Source organism: Rousettus aegyptiacus, unplaced genomic scaffold, assembly GCF_014176215.1.
Source record: "Rousettus aegyptiacus isolate mRouAeg1 unplaced genomic scaffold, mRouAeg1.p scaffold_m13_p_4, whole genome shotgun sequence".
NCBI classification, from domain to species: Eukaryota; Metazoa; Chordata; class Mammalia; order Chiroptera; family Pteropodidae; genus Rousettus; species Rousettus aegyptiacus.
The window spans coordinates 158,725,643-158,741,411 of NW_023416307.1; the positions used below are offsets into that span (position 1 = coordinate 158,725,643).

The 15,769-nt window shown below is 57.7% G+C and overlaps 2 protein-coding genes across 10 annotated transcripts in view; both read right to left on the bottom strand.

The window, feature by feature from the left end:
* The window catches only part of CNTN4 (contactin 4), a 637,177-nt gene that overhangs the window by 397,463 nt on the left and 223,945 nt on the right, over positions 1 to 15,769 (bottom strand). The gene's annotated exons all lie outside the window — the stretch shown is intronic.
* On the bottom strand, positions 7,231 to 8,400 carry LOC118601746 (proline-rich protein 2-like). The gene has a single exon (XM_036219685.1). It carries the CDS (start codon positions 8,398 to 8,400, stop codon positions 7,231 to 7,233), a length of 1,170 nt encoding a protein of 389 aa, XP_036075578.1.

Consider the following 15,769-nt stretch of genomic DNA (forward strand, 5'->3'; position numbering starts at 1 on the left):
AAAAAGTAAAACTCAGGTAACTTTTCAGGATGGGTGGAAAAACGTCGCCGTAAAGAGAGACACGGGTGGTGGGTTGGCGGGCGCCGGCCCGCCCTGCGCTGTGACCCGGCCCCGGCGGGGAGCCCCGGGTGGACTCGCCGGCCCGCCCTGCGCTGTGACCCGGCCCCGGCGGGGAGCCCCGGGTGGACTCGCCGGCCCGCCCTGCGCTGTGACCCGGCCCCGGCGGGGAGCCCCGGGTGGACTCGCCGGCCCGCCCTGCGCTGTGACCCGGCCCCGGCGGGGAGCCCCGGGTGGACTCGCCGGCCCGCCCTGCGCTGTGACCCGGCCGTGGCGGGGAGCCCCGGGTGGACTCGCCGGCCCGCCCTGCGCTGTGACCTGGCCCCGGCGGGGAGCCCCGGGTGGACTCGCCGGCCCGCCTTGCGCTGTGACCCGGCCGTGGCGGGGAGCCCCGGGTGGGCTCGCCGGCCCGCCCTGCGCTGTGACCCGGCCCCGGCGGGGAGCCCCGGGTGGGCTCGCCAGTGACAGCCACCTTCCTCCTCCCTGCCGCCCGTCCGAGCCTGGACTCCTTGAAGCCAGACGTCGCCACGTGAGCCACCATTAACCAAGGAGCTACCAGGAAATTCTAACAAGGGAAAGGCGTTTCTGGGAAGATGGTCCCAGAAATTTTAGGAAAAAGAGAGACCACGGCCCATCCCCTGCCCGCTGCGCCTGCTTCCAACACGGACGTCGTCGGACCCCGCGTGGAGACGCGGGAGAACTCACGGCCGCGGTGCCGGGAGGGCAGACCGGAGCCGGCCTGCCAAGGTCGCCGCTGACGTGGGGACTCTGAGCCGTCCGACTGGAGCTGGCCCGTCGGGCGGGGGTAACGCAGGGTTTGCCACGATGGTCTGCGGCCTGGCGCGTTTCTGAATGACAGGCACCTCTCTGCAGAAAGAGCCCCCCGTGGAAGCCGCATTTCTCGACCGTCCTAACCCCCCCCCCGCAGGTGACGCCCGGTGACCTGCTCTAACGACCTGCCTGTAGCGCAGGCTTCGTGACATTCTCTTCCTTTGCTATGTAGAGAGCGTGATCACAGACCCCAAATCTGATGTGCTCCCTGCCCCGGAAACATACTGGTAACACTGATGACACGAAACACGCGGTTTCACGGGGTTTGGCAAGCTCTAGAAAACCACTGTGAATGCCCCGTATGGTCCTCAGAGAGACTCCAAATGAAAAAACAAAACCAAAGGACATCCGGAATCAAGTGATCCATTTCTTTACTCTTACTATGCCTTTCTGATTAATTTCATCTTATTAGAAATATAAAACGCCAATGAGCTTGTTGGGCTCCGGCCCCTTAAGAAGGGAGGGGCTCAGGCGACAAACAACGGCGAAGTGGACGAGGAGTCGGCAGAGACCAGGTCTGGGCATGGCTGTCCCCGCCCACAGAGTAGCCACGGCCGTTTGGGCTTCAGACCCCTCCTCTGTAAAGCATGCAAAGCGACACCTATCGAATCGCGCTCTCCCGAGGAGCACGGGGTGGCGCGTGGGTGGCGCCCGCCCAGCCGGGTTTAAACGCAGCATCTCCAGCAGCAGGTGGTCTCCACCATCGAGGGGAGCAGGGCCAAGCTCAGGTCTGTCTCTGTCGTATCTGCTCTTGATCAAAAGAGATAATTCTGTTCTCTCCACAAGGTTGATTTCTCAAGCAATTACTGATGATGACCATGACGATGACGATGACGATGACCATGACGATGACGATGACCATGACCATGACAATGACCGTGACGATGACCATGACCATGACCATGGCGATGACGATGACGATGATGATGATGATGACGACGATGACGATGATGATGACGATGGCGATGGCAGTTACGATTAGCCGCGACGCCACCACCTGGCAGGCATCCTACCTGGACCTTTCCCCGCATTATTTCATATCATCGCCAGTCAGATATCACTAAGCGCATCTGAGGACACAGTGGCTCCGAGGCGTCCCGCGGCTGACAGGGCCGCACGGATGAGGGAGCAGGGTGCGGGGGCCTGACGCGAGCCCATGCCACAACGGAGAGGCCCCCCCGAGCGTGCGTGAAACAGCTGCTCACACGCAGCGGGTGACTGTGCTCCGGCCTCGCTGTCACGCATGCTGGGCACACGGGAAGTGGGCTGGCAGCGTCCAGAGCACACGGATCCGCACGCACAGACTCCCAGCCCCGCACCTGGCTGGCCCGCAGAGGCTGACCGACATGCGAGCTGGGAACTGGACGCAGGACCCAGGAAGGAAATGCATTATTAAAACTGCCAATTTCAGAACCTTATCAATATTCATACCCTTGATATTTTTGGTAGCCAGGGCCTGACCATGGTTTTTTTTTTCTTTCCTCTCAAAAAATAGCATAACTTCAGCCTATCATCCAAAGGGAAAACTATGTGGACCTCTTAAATGAGGCAAGAGTGGCGTCCTGTCCATATGTGGATGCTAAAATTAGACCCGTGGCTGAGGGCTTTGGCAGCTGGAAACAAAAATGGAACAAAAAAAAATTAAAGCAAGAAATGAAGATTAAGAGCTTATTAAGGAACAAAGGGACCTCTCCTTGCTCCCGGGAGAGACAGAACCTCTGGGACATGGATCATTAACCCTTTCCACCCTTAGGACAATTAACACATAAGTGATTTTTTGTTCATTTAATGTGTCCATTTTGGGTAGAGCCTCTTGCATTGAGTAAACAATTTAATTTTGAAAATACAGCACATGTCAAAACGATCCGGCCTTCCCAGTCAAAATGCATGCAGATGCCCTTTCCAAGTGACCGGTTACAGCTGTGACAGGCTCCGCCAGGAGCGGTGTTCGGATACCATGGCAACGAGAGTCTTCCTGCCACTGCAGGGGACTGGCAGTCTCATGCCGGAAGAAGAAATCACCCCCGATCTTCAGAAAATTTACCTTAAACCATCACCGCCACCCCCTCCCTCCCGCAGACATGTCTTCATCCGCGTCGACTTCCCGACGCTGCCCGTCAGTGCCTTGAAGGGTCTGTCGTGCCCATGGGCAGCCGAGATGTTTAGAATACATCTCTTGGATGAGCTTTCATCTCTAGTGTCAAATACTCCAAGGGAACTGCTCTTAGAATGCTCTCCGATGGCCTACATATTTCAAGAGAATAATGCGCCCTAATCCGAATGCCCATTTTACAGGACCAGGCCAGCCCTGCGCCGTGATGGCCTCGCGAACGCCGGTTTAGTGCACGCCGTAGGTTACATCCCCTGCAGGTCCCCAAGGGCAGCCAGGAAGCCCCTGCACACTGGACGCCAGTGACCTTGCCCTCAGCACAGTCGGAACACGGGCACACCACTCTCCAATAACGACAGCAAACTCTCCTCCCACACCTATCAATCATCCTTTGCACGCGCCATTTTAGGACACACATTCCATACCGAGGTGTCGCACGCATTACGTAAGCAAGCGGCCGATCCCGAGAACGACACGGCAGAAAAGAAGCAACACCTCCTGGTCCGTCCCAGAAACTGAATTTTCAAGTTTCAGGAAACGACAGAGAGGTCTCAAGTGTGACACCTGCGTTGCCATCCTGTTAATCTGTATTTTTTTAAAGACACCGAAACAAACATCATTCACATTTTCAGATCTTTCCTAGGACTGAAAGGAAGTAAATTGCAAAAAGTCATTTTTTTCTGAATCGATGAAGAGTTAGTTCATCTTTGCGGATGCTTCATCGAAGTCCTCACAGAGACTCACGCCCACAGATCATGAAAAAAAACCTCAAAAGTTGCAGTCAGAGAGCAAACAAAGCTTTTGCTGCTGCTGTCACATGTGCAGAGTGGTAAAATACACATGACATAATTCACCTTTGGACCATCCTTCAGAGTCGGTTTCAGTGGCATTAGGTCGCAGTGCTGTACGACCATCACCACCACCCATGTCTGGGACTTTTCCATCCTCCCAAACAGAAACGCTGTGTCTGTTATATCATTTAGATGTTTGTAAGGACCACAAAGAAGAAAATTTGTTTTCCTTCTTACCCCAGTCTGCGCCAGCACCGAAATCACGGGGTGGACGAGGCTACGGAGCCTCAGCAAGGAAGCCCAGTCTGGGAGGTTCACATGTCGGGAAAGGGGCCTCAACAAGCGTGGCTTGTATTTAGCCCACAACTTGACCCTCACTCGAAGCAACCCAGTCACAGGACGAAATGGGGCAGAAGCCACAGCAGAAGAACAGGAACCAGCCAGCTCCCCACAGGCAGGCAGGGCGCTCACGCACATGCCTCATCTTCCGCTTTTAATAAAGGCGGGTGCATATTTTACTTTTTTTTTTTTTGGATAGCTTTATATCTAAGTTGACTTCATTTAAAGTTGTAGGATACTCTTAAAAGAATGTTAGTGTGTTAGTGGTATTGTCTTGCTTTTTGGAAGACAAAGAATGGATAAAATATTGTATATACACATATATGCAGATATGAATACATACATAAATGTATAGTGATATGGATATAAATATACACATCTCGGATAAAAGCTCCAATGACCCAACGCCTGTACACAGTGAAACGTGTTCGGGATTAACCAAGGCGAACAGTGGGGCGGCTCAGCGCGCCCCTCCATCTGGACCCTCGCTGCAGAGCCCTCACTTCCCTTCTCACGTCAGACACGTGACTTGATTCCAGAAGCTACTTCAGGAACAATTATGAACGCCCCTTTCGGGAGCAATGGAGCAGTTTATGTGGTCATCGGTGGGAGCTTACGGCTCAAAGGCATTATTTCTTGGATGCCTCACCTTTGGGGAGGCAAGAAATACAAGCGGCGGAATCCGATTTCGTCTCTGGCCATTCGGCGGCCCCCGTCTGCCCTGGAAGGCAAGAGCACACGAGCCTTTTCAGCGGCAGAACGCAGGACGCCTGAGCCCAAAACTTTATCACGTAGAAAGTCGCGCCGAGTGTGCCAGCTGGGACTGGCTTCCGGGTTTTAATTTCGCGTTCTAACGATCACGGGCGTGTCTCTTAAAAACAGCAACGTGGGGAAATGGGCGATCACGATGCCGAACTTACAAACTGAAAGACAAAATGGTGCTGACGGACCCAGGGGGTTTAGCCGACCAGGACGGTTAATCCGGAGAGCTGGTGAAGTCGTCATCAGTGAGCGGCCCGTTTTAAGTCAAAGACCGTCAACCCCACGTAGAAGTCCAGCTCGGTTCAATGGTCTAAGCAGCATAAAACCGCAGCTAGGGGTGCAGACGTCATTTCGGAGAAGACCGGACGGGAGAGAGACGAGCCGGAGGCGTTTCGTCCCCAGGTTTGGAGAAGGACGCCTCACCCTGTGTCCTCCTGTGTTAAGTCACGAAACTCAGCCTCGCCCGTAAAGGCGGCGGGTGCTCCCGGCACAGCGCACGGCATCTCACAGACGGAGGCGAAACGGGACGCTCCGCGTTCCCGCGGAAAGATGCTCCTGCGTGTAAATCGAGCAGCATCTTTTTACATAAAGAAAAGCTGTTCCGTCTGCTGATAGTTAATCCTGAACCCTTGTGTTCGTTTACCTTTGATAAATGTAACTCTGATAACACAAATGGCAGAGCATCGCGTGAGCTCTGTCCGCTGAGGCAGAGGAGCTGGAGCGTGGTGTGACTTGGCACGATGCATGTTAATTTCGCGGGCACGCCCTCCCCTTCCGACTTTCGCCAGCAGCCGTAAAAGTCTGGTGCTTAAAAACGCTGCCAGCCCGTTTAATAGTTATGGCCCTTCTCCAGGTACATCTTTTGTTTTCCACCTTGGGACTTTTGAGTTCAACCAGACGTAAACGATGACAAAGTCATAAAGACAGGTGAGGCCAAGGGTTTTGTTCCTCGGAGCACAGGCCGAGGGTGGGCACAGACTTCGGAGGAGTCGGACGGGAAAAACGTGAGCCCGCTTGGCGATGCTTTTTCCCCTGATGCCATGTTGACATGATTCGACTTTGGATGAATGAGTTAAATAAAATAGGATATCAAAATTAATTTCACCTGCTTATTTTTTCTTCCTAAAGTGGTTCATAAAATATTTAAAGCCGGACGTCACGTTTTTACTGGATGGCCCTGCTACAGCTGCTGAGGAAGGCATGGGAGGCCGCGGGCGGTCGGGGTAGAGATGGCCACGCGGCCTCGCGGGAAGCCAGGCCGCACAGTCCATGGAACGAGAGGGGGCCGCAGCTGTCGCGGCTGGACCGGACGCACGTCGGGGGCCTCACACGCATGCTCTCCCCTGGCCTGACGCTCAGGGCCCTGTGGGACGCTCATCTCAACCGTGAGAGCTGAGCAGCAGAGAAACGTTCCCGGAGCAGCACAGCTGAGTGTGCTGGGGCCGGGACTCGGGTGCAGGTCTGTGCGAGGCTAGAGCCTGGGTCTCTAACCTGCGGAAGAAACTCCCAGTCCGTGGAGCCCCTTCCAGCCGAGCGCCGCGGAACCTGGCCTCTGCGAGTGGCCCCAGTCGCCTCCACCGGCCGCCCGAGGCCCACGTCCGCCGGCCGCTCACACGCACCTGACCGTTCCAGAGGCAGCTCAGTCACGCGAGCCCACCGCCCCCTGACCTTCGGTGCCACCGGCCCGGGCTCACAGGCTTGTTCTTGGGGGCAGGTGTGTTAATCCCGCCTCAGCTCCGTGAGGGCAGAGGCCATGTGTCGCGGCCATTGTGACCCCACAAAACCCAGCAGCGCACACTGAGGGGACCGAACGACTCGTTACGTGAAAACGCAGGGGTGGAGGTTGGCGGCAGGCGGGCCTCGGTTGGCCACCTGGACGACAACAAACAAAACCAAAGCCTGGCCGAGGGCCAAGATGTTCCCCTTTGTTGGGGATGCGTGCCCCATGCCTCCTTAAGTGACAGGCGCACTCTGGACTCGCACCCAGGTTTTATTAGCCAGGAACCAAACGTAAGATTTGCACAGTTGAAGAGTTTTGGATGAAATTCATGGGCAATTACACTTGGAAACTCTTGCGAGCAATAGACAACGTAGGTCTAAAAATATTTCTATTCTGCGTTTTAATTTTGTCCAAACGTGCTGCCTACACTGTAATTGAGCTGCACTGCTGAGAAAAGGCGCACGGAACCCGCCAAACAGGTTTGTTTTAATGAAAAAAAAAAAGGTCTGAAACATCAGTCTTCTTCCTTTCCAAAATAACTTTTTTTTTTTTTTTGAATATCAACGTGGCTACTTTTCTTCCCCAAGGCCTAACTCAGCACCAGCCATCAGAGGCTGCTTTCAACACATCCTCCAGCTGGCCTGCCACTGTTTCCTCCGAAACCTAAACACGCCAATTTGTGCCTCTATTGTAATAAGTGAGGAGCCCCCGCCGGGGCTGCTGCACACTGGCCGGGCCGGAGGCTTCGCCTTCAGAAGCACCTGGGAACTGCGGCTCGCCAGCCCCGCCCGGTCCCCGTGAAAGCCACGGGGCGCCACACTGGATGCCGGAGGCCGCGCTCTGCTCTCACACGCCTCCGCCCGGACCACCGGCGGCCCAGACGCGGAGCCGCGTGGCTGGACGGCCATGGGATGCCGCGGACATCGGGAGCGGGCGGGCGGGGACCGCTGGGGACCGCCGGGGACGCTGGGGGCTGTCCGGCCACATCTCTGCCCCGGGGACGCTGGGGGCTGTCCGGCCACATCTCTGCCCGGGGACGCTGGGGGCTGTCCGGCCACATCTCTGCCCGGGGGACGCTGGGGGCTGTCCGGCCACATCTCTGCCCCGGGGACGCTGGGGGCTGTCCGGCCACATCTCTGCCCGGGGGACGCTGGGGGCTGTCCGGCCACATCTCTGCCCCGGGGACGCTGGGGGGCTGTCCGGCCACATCTCTGCCCCGGGGACGCTGGGGGCTGTCCGGCCCCATCTCTGCCCCGGGGGACGCTGGGGGCTGTCCGGCCACATCTCTGCCCCGGGGACGCTGGGGGCTGTCCGGCCACATCTCTGCCCCGGGGACGCGGGGGGCTGTCCGGCCACATCTCTGCCCCGGGGACGCTGGGGCTGTCAGCCAATCTCTGCCCGGGGCTGGGGGCTGTCGGCACATCTCTGCCCCGGGGACGCTGGGGGCTGTCCGGCCACATCTCTGCCCCGGGGACGCTGGGGGCTGTCCGGCCACATCTCTGCCCCGGGGACGCTGGGGGCTGTCCGGCCACATCTCTGCCCCGGGGACGCTGGGGGCTGTCCGGCCACATCTCTGCCCGGGGACGCTGGGGGCTGTCCGGCCACATCTCTGCCCGGGGACGCTGGGGGCTGTCCGGCCACATCTCTGCCCGGGGGACGCTGGGGGCTGTCCGGCCACATCTCTGCCCCGGGGACGCTGGGGGCTGTCCGGCCACATCTCTGCCCCGGGGACGCTGGGGGCTGTCCGGCCACATCTCTGCCCGGGGACGCTGGGGGCTGTTCGGCCACATCTCTGCCCGCGTCCTTTGCATGGAGCTGGCCCTCAGCGAGTGGCCATACTTTGGTGACTAACGGAGACATCCCCAGGCATTGTGGATGGTCCGGAGCAGGAGGGGGAGACGCGCCCCTCACGGAGAAGCCCTGGGTTAGACACAGACTCTGGCCCCGAGGGGCTGGGCTAGAATCAGGTCCCCGCCTTGGAGCTGTGGACGAGGCAAAGCTCCTGGGTTGGTCTCAGGACGCGGGTCTCCTGCTGGGCAAAGCGGGGAGGACGGTGGCCCCGTCCCCGCGGTGGCCGTGCTGACTGAATCAACGACCCGGGAGAAGCAGTGGGGGGGGGGGGGTGGCACGCCGCGGGAACTAGAGCAGAACCGGCTCACGCTGCTGCTGTTGCCCTGACATGGGAATGCGACACGTAGTCTCCAGTCTGCCGCTGAATGGCCGGACCAGGCGCCCAGATGCCTGGTCTCCGCCTTCTCACCCCTGGGGCGTGACGGCCCCGCCCCGCGCGCTTCTCTTAGGAAGGGACAGAGGGGGCATGACGAGCCCCAGGCCGAGCCGCAGCAACACCACGGTGCCCACGCCGCCGCTCCCGGCCTCTGGGGCTCACGCAGCACCTGCGACAGGTCCAGGCACTGAGGGGGGCGAGGCAGGTCGACCGGCACCTGCCCAGGGGTCCCGTGAGGCCGCGCGCGCCCCGGCTAGGCCCGGTGCCCCACCTACCACACACCTCAGGAGGCCCAGGACGGCGGCCACCTGCACAGAGCCCTGAGAGGCGGCCGAGCAAGGCAGAGGTGGGCCGCTGCCCTCGCCGGACAGACACGTGCGAGGTGTGTTGTTGGCCAGTCACCGCCCAGAGGGCGCGGGCTTGCCGGCCACACAGGGGGCGCCCCAGCCAGCAGGAGGGAGTGGGGCCCTCAGCCCCCCAACCGGAGCTACGTGGACGCCTCGCCCCTCGTCTCTGCCATGTCACCGGTGCCCAGCACACGGCAGTGCAAGACAGCAACTCCGGACCGGGGGCCCAGCCCCCGCCAGGCTCCCCGGCATGATGCCGGCATGTGCAGCAGCCTGAGAGACAGGAAGCGTCCCCATCTGGACCTCTTCTGGGGACCGTCCTTCACTACGAGCCTCCAAGAGGCCAGGGCTAGCGACGGGTCATGTGTCACTTAAGACAGTCACGACGGCCACTCTCATCGCAGCTACTCCAAGGACCATCGGGACGGACCGCCCTGAGTGTCCGCGGCGACCGTGTACGCAGGAGAAGAAACCCACGTATGACTTTCATAAGCACACGGTGTCTTCATGGGATCTGAGACGTGTAGGGCGCATCCGATGCCGACACTTCTCAGCTCCAGCTGAGGAGTATTCTGTGTGCACACACGCTCCCATGTGCACACACATGCACAGTGCACACACGATGCCCACATGCATACGTGTGCACACACACCCTCCTCAGCTTCAGCTGAGTATTCTGTGTGAATACACATGCACACCCGTGTGTGCACTCACATGCACACACTTCTCAGCTTCAGCTGAGGAAGCGTATTCTGTGCGCACACACTCACATGTGCACACACACGTGCACATGCACACATGTGCATGCCCACATGCACACACACATGTGCACGTGCACACACACTTCTCAGCTCCAGCTGAGGAGTATTCTGTGTGCACACACACGTGCACATGTGTGCGCACACACGCAGACACACATGCACACATGTGCACACACATGCACGCACGTGTGTCACTCACATGCAGACACACATACACACACACATGCACACACACAGGACAGGGCACTCTGGGAATGACACAATCCCACGCACTGGCGGACGGCACCTGCGTCACGTACGACACTAACGCAGACAGGCCCGGGAGCTCGCAAGCCCCGCCCCTGCTCCCCCTGAGCCTTTTCCTCTCAGGAAACCCATTAAACAGGGAGCCGCCAAGACGCTCCGCCTACAAACGAATTTTACCGAAAAGGAGGCCGGCGGGCTCGCCGTTATCCCTATGCGCAGGTACCAGAGGCGTTTGTGGGCCCCGACTCGTGGGAAAATCCCATTCTCAAAAAGCTCATTCATCAAATGCAGTTTTAACGAGCATGTCCACCCCCAAATGATCACTATCCACGTATTATAAGAGAGAATAAATAGATAATGCCTAATTAATATCTTCAGACTAAGTAAAGCCATTAAGACTCAAGCACATATACCTGATTGTTGGGAACTCCTATTCCAGTACAAATCATTTACCGAAAAAGATAAAGGACAGGCTGAGCTTGGCTTGCGCTATCGGCTTGTTACGCGCGAGGAAGATACGTATCTCGGGGTTGGGCGAAAGTCATTTCATTTCTTGAAAGTGCATTTCATTTTATTGGTTCGTACTAACTTATAGTGGTATAAAGATGAAGTCATACATTATAACTTTACCACTTGATTTAATTCATAGCAGCTTAGTGAGATTAAAATGTGGTCAGATACTGTTAGCGTAGGCGCATCACTCGGATAATAAATCACATCGAGCAGGGGACTGCGCCCTTCGATCCCTGAAGTGAGAATCGCAGGGAAGCTCTGGTTTCAAACGCTGCATATAGTTACGCTCGACGGATGTCTCCCCATCCCTGGGAATGAAACGCGGGTCCTGCCGCCCGAACTCTGAGGGTCGCCACAGCGGCTCGGAGCCGTTTGGTCCGAGCCCGTATCTTCCAGAAATAAGTGCAAGGCGGGCGTGCTTCTACGAGCAGCCGGAGGCGCTGCAAACCTCCTGCCGGCTGATGGTGACAGACGTGCCCACGGACACTCACACGTCCCCAGGACGGCCGGAGCTCTTCGCGCCTTCTCACCTCGCAGTGACTGTTGGATCCCTGGGTGACGGACCCGGGACGCAAACGGGCCCGCTGACACCCGGGCCAGGGACGTTCTGCGTGGAGCTGGGGGGAACGCCCTGCACGAGGCGCGTGCGCACTCGGGCGATGGCCCGGGGCGGATTCGGAGCGTCCTGGGAGCCTGAGCCCCGCCCACTCTGCGGCAGCCTCCCCCCCCCCCCCGCAACCCCCCAACCCTGAGGGGTTCGCAGCTCCACCTGGGCCAAACAGAGCCCCGGGGAGCCAGACGGGACCCCGCGGCCCGCTGCCGAGGGGCGCCCCTGGACGCACCCTTGGGAATGGCCCGAGTGTCTTTATCAGGTGTATGTACTTACCTGCAGCTTCGATCTAACCTTGTACACGCAATGCGATTTTATTTATTTATTTTTTAAAATGGTGACAGACACACTCTGGGGTATGAAGTTTGGGGTTTGATCATTTTTTTCATTACATCATTTTTGGCATTAAGGGGCACAGCCCATGAGCACTGTTAATAACGCTAACGCGTACACAGCTTTCGGACGTGCCCCGCGTACCGGCGACGGCGGTGACGACGGTGACGGTGACCGAGACGGAGACGCGCCCTGGGCCCCGGCGCTCGGGGCCGGCACCGGCAGCCCGTGGCCCGGCGCCAGGCGCGGCGGCCTCTCCGAGACTTAGTGCCGGACCCGCACGAGGGAGACAGAGCCGATCACGGCGCAGCGCTGAGGAGTCAGGTCCCTGCACACGAAGCTCGCCGTCCCGTGACCGGCGCGGAGCAACTGCCCCAAAAGGACGCGGCTCGCCCGGCCGGGAGCCGCTGCGCAGACGGGCGCTGGGCGCGCCGCCGCTAAGGGGCGACGGGCGCGCGCCCGCGGCGGAGCGCGGAGGACGGAGCCCCGGCGCGCGGAGCGCCCCGCGGGGCCCCGGGCGGACGCCGGGTGCGACCCGCGAGGCGGCGGGGGCCACGCGCCATGCGAGACCGTGCGAGACCGTGCGACCCCGTGCGACCCCGTGCGACGCCGTGCGACCCCGTTCACGCGCGGGGCCGGGGGGCCGTCTCGGGGGCGCCGCGCCCCCTCCCGGGCGGTGCCGCGGCTGGAGCGAGGGGCGTTGTCTGTGCCACGCGGCCAATGCGCCAGCGGCCGGCGACTCGTCGGTGACAACCGGTTGACTCTGTGTGAGCCTCACCCTGATGAGTAACTGGAGGCACGAGTGGCCATTTAGGCGACACACATCGCGATACATCGGCCGCTGGCGTCTTATTTCTCGCGCACCACGTGCGTGGGCAGCGCGCGCCCTCGCCGGGGACCGCGCGTGCAGGGAGCTGGGTGGGCGCGAAGGACCCCGCCCTGCTCGGGGCTGTCCGCCGCCGGCTGGGCAGCGTTGGCCGCGGCCTGTCGCCTCTGTGCACCTCGCTGAGTGACGCGGCCGCGAAGGCCCGCAGAACTGGACGGCGGGGGAGACGACGAGGGAACCCACACCGCATCTAACGGCGGCCGGCACATAGTAGGTACAGTGTCCGGCACACAGTAGGTGCTCACCGGGGACGCACACACTGAACTCGACAGACCCGAGCACCAACACTGACCGTGGGACAAGGGGCAAGTTTGGAAGTCCCGTCGCTAATGAACTGCTACCAGCTCTGCCGACCTGAGGTCCCATGACCCCCTCCCACACCTGATTCTAGCTCTCCCTCTGGGCCACACGGTAGTGTCGCCCGTCTGAAAGGACACCCCCCGACAAGGACCACCTGGAGAGGCAAGCCACGAAACCCGCCCGGCTGCGCGCGCCGTTGACCGAACCACGGGCTTTAACCCTCCTCTCTGTTTGGAGGTGTCCTCCCTCCATCACCGACAGAGCTGTAAACGCCCCCCTCCCCTCGGTGGCAGTGCAGACGGCAAGACCCCTGTCCTGGAAAACGTGGAGCAAGGGCGCCCGCCTCCCTGGGGGACGCAGCCCGAGGGTGGGCGAGGACCATGCCGTCTGCCGCCGCCGCCGCCGCCGGCCTCTGTGCACGCCTTCCACACGTGCGCGGTGCACACCCCTCGCGACCACACTCACCCTGGAGGCCCGACGCCCCCAGACGGGCCCAGGCGGCCATCACACCGGTCCCCTCGCCTTCAGAACAACCCGTGGCCCGCAGCCGCACGCAGGCCGGGCCCCCCCGGCCCCCGTGGATGGAGGTCGCCTTCTGCCTCCTGCGCATCCGTCGGTGCTGAACCTGCCGCCGGCGGAGGCCACCATCCCTGGGGCGCCCCCAAACCCGCCCCGCCCGCACGCCCTCTCGGAGGAAGCCGCGGTGATCAGCCGCTGCCCCCCGGATCTGCGGGGTCCCCCTCTGTGTCGAAGACGAAGTGTGCTTGAGCTTTAGCGAGCCACCCACGCGTTCAGTCGTTTGTCAACAAACACGCTCAGGCCTCTCCCTCCTCATCCTCTTCCACAAGGCTCACGGCACCTCTGAATGAATGACTGGCCGGCCCGCACAGTGCCGGGTGTCATGGCTACGCACTCATCTCACTGCAAGGTACAGGCCGCCAAAACTTTTTTTTTTTTTTAATGTTCACATTTCCAGCCATTCGGTCATGAAGTACTTAGAGCGTCAGATGAACATGAAAGTCAGCGTGGGGTAGAGGTGGCATCATTAACGGAGGGGAAAACGGGAATATAGATTTTGAAAGCAGAAGGACCTGGGCTTGAGCCCTGGCTCTGCCATCTCCCAGCCATGCGACAAGGGAGCGTAACTTCCCTGAGCCTTGGGGCCCTTGGTTCTCATACGGGGCGGATTCTGTCTGCTGTCTCAGACTCTTACACGGTACAGAAATGTGTGAAACAAGTCACTTTAATATTTTCCATATCAACTCTGTGAAAGTGTGATTTTCTTTTCCAAATGACTTCCAGATTTCAATTAAAATTTATAAATATATTTTCTTGTAATTTGTTCGAGTCACATCATCCCAATGATCACGCACCTTAACCCAAACCATGATGCACCCTGTTTGTTTACGGCGCTATGGGCGACTTCGGAATTCCGGCGTAAGTCAACACGATTTCTCATCAAACAAACGTACTAAATACCTTTCAGGACCCACACACCTTGGATATTTCGCTTTTGTTTTATTGATGGTAGAGTGAAAAGAGCATAAAGTGTGCAGTAAATGTCTTCGGCCATAAACGTCTTCGGCCTACCTCTGAAAAGCTGCACACTCCTGAACCGAGCCTCAGTTTCCTCGTCGTTAAAATTACCAGACTTAGCGGGGGGACTACCTCGTAAGGTATGTGTCTAACCACTGTGGGGTGCACCTGAAATGAATAACCTAGTGTCTATCAGCTGTAATTGAAAACTACACTTTTAAAAAAGAAATAAAAGTAAAATGGACTTGATTCCACTTTGCCTCACTACCTCATTCATTTCTTTTAAAATGAGGTTTGTGTACGTGAAAGTGTTTTATAAATGCGAACGCTAGCAAAAAAACCGTTATCTATTATTTATTTATTTATTTATTTATTTATTGAGAATGTGAGTATTTCTTCCTTGATTATTCTTTTGAATTGTAGTGGCAAATAAATGAAGATCTCAAAATATTTTCAAATAGTGTTCATGTTTGGAATCAACGTGGAAGTTAACTGTAAGTAACAGATTAATTTGCAAAGTTGCAGACATCTTTTGATTCTATAACTTGAGTATTCTAACTTGATTTCCTTATTTTTTTTCTTAGTTAATCACATAATTACCAACTAGTAGATTATTTTATGCAAAAAGACTGTTCCGCAAATTAGGTCGCTGTCATTTATCGTTACCATTTCTTTTCAAAACATATCAAATCTCGCGATCTGTTCACACCCGCCTCAGCGGATATCACTTCGCTTCACTCAAATGAACGTTATGAATAATTGCAAAGGTCTAATCAGGAAGAGAAAAATTAAAAATTCATTGTCAAACACAGCCATGAATATCTGTGATCGAGACCAGGAAACAACGGTGGAGACAGAATGGAAATATTCTGGAATTCCAGGAGAAGCTGGAAATAGGCTAATTTGGGGTCACGCCTCTTTCAAGGCCGGGACCTCGCGACCTTTTATGTCATTGCTCCATATTAGCTGTGACCTCATCTCCATACTGGGATGGAGAGAGAAGCTGATTACAGAGTCCTCCCTCTATACTGAATGCTCTAGGCCCATTCCCCTCCCAAACCCATCAAGGACATGAGCAAACATGATTGACTCTGAAGGGGTAGAAGCCAAATAATCATGAATGATAACTACCAATTCAGGGAAGAGTAGGAGACTAAAACATGGATGCATTTAAACTTCAGGAACCTCTGCCCAGGCCTCCTGTCGGCCCCTTAAAAATGTTACAGGTGGGGACGGATGAACAACAGGCTCCTGCAGTCATACGGATGAGGACCTACTGGCGCTCTGTAATTACGAGACGGTAATCATGCCAGACTAAGTCCCCTCCCGAACGGAATCTCTCCGAAGCCACCAGAAGGCATGTAAGGACAGGGCTGTTACAGCAGAAGACAGCTGCGCAG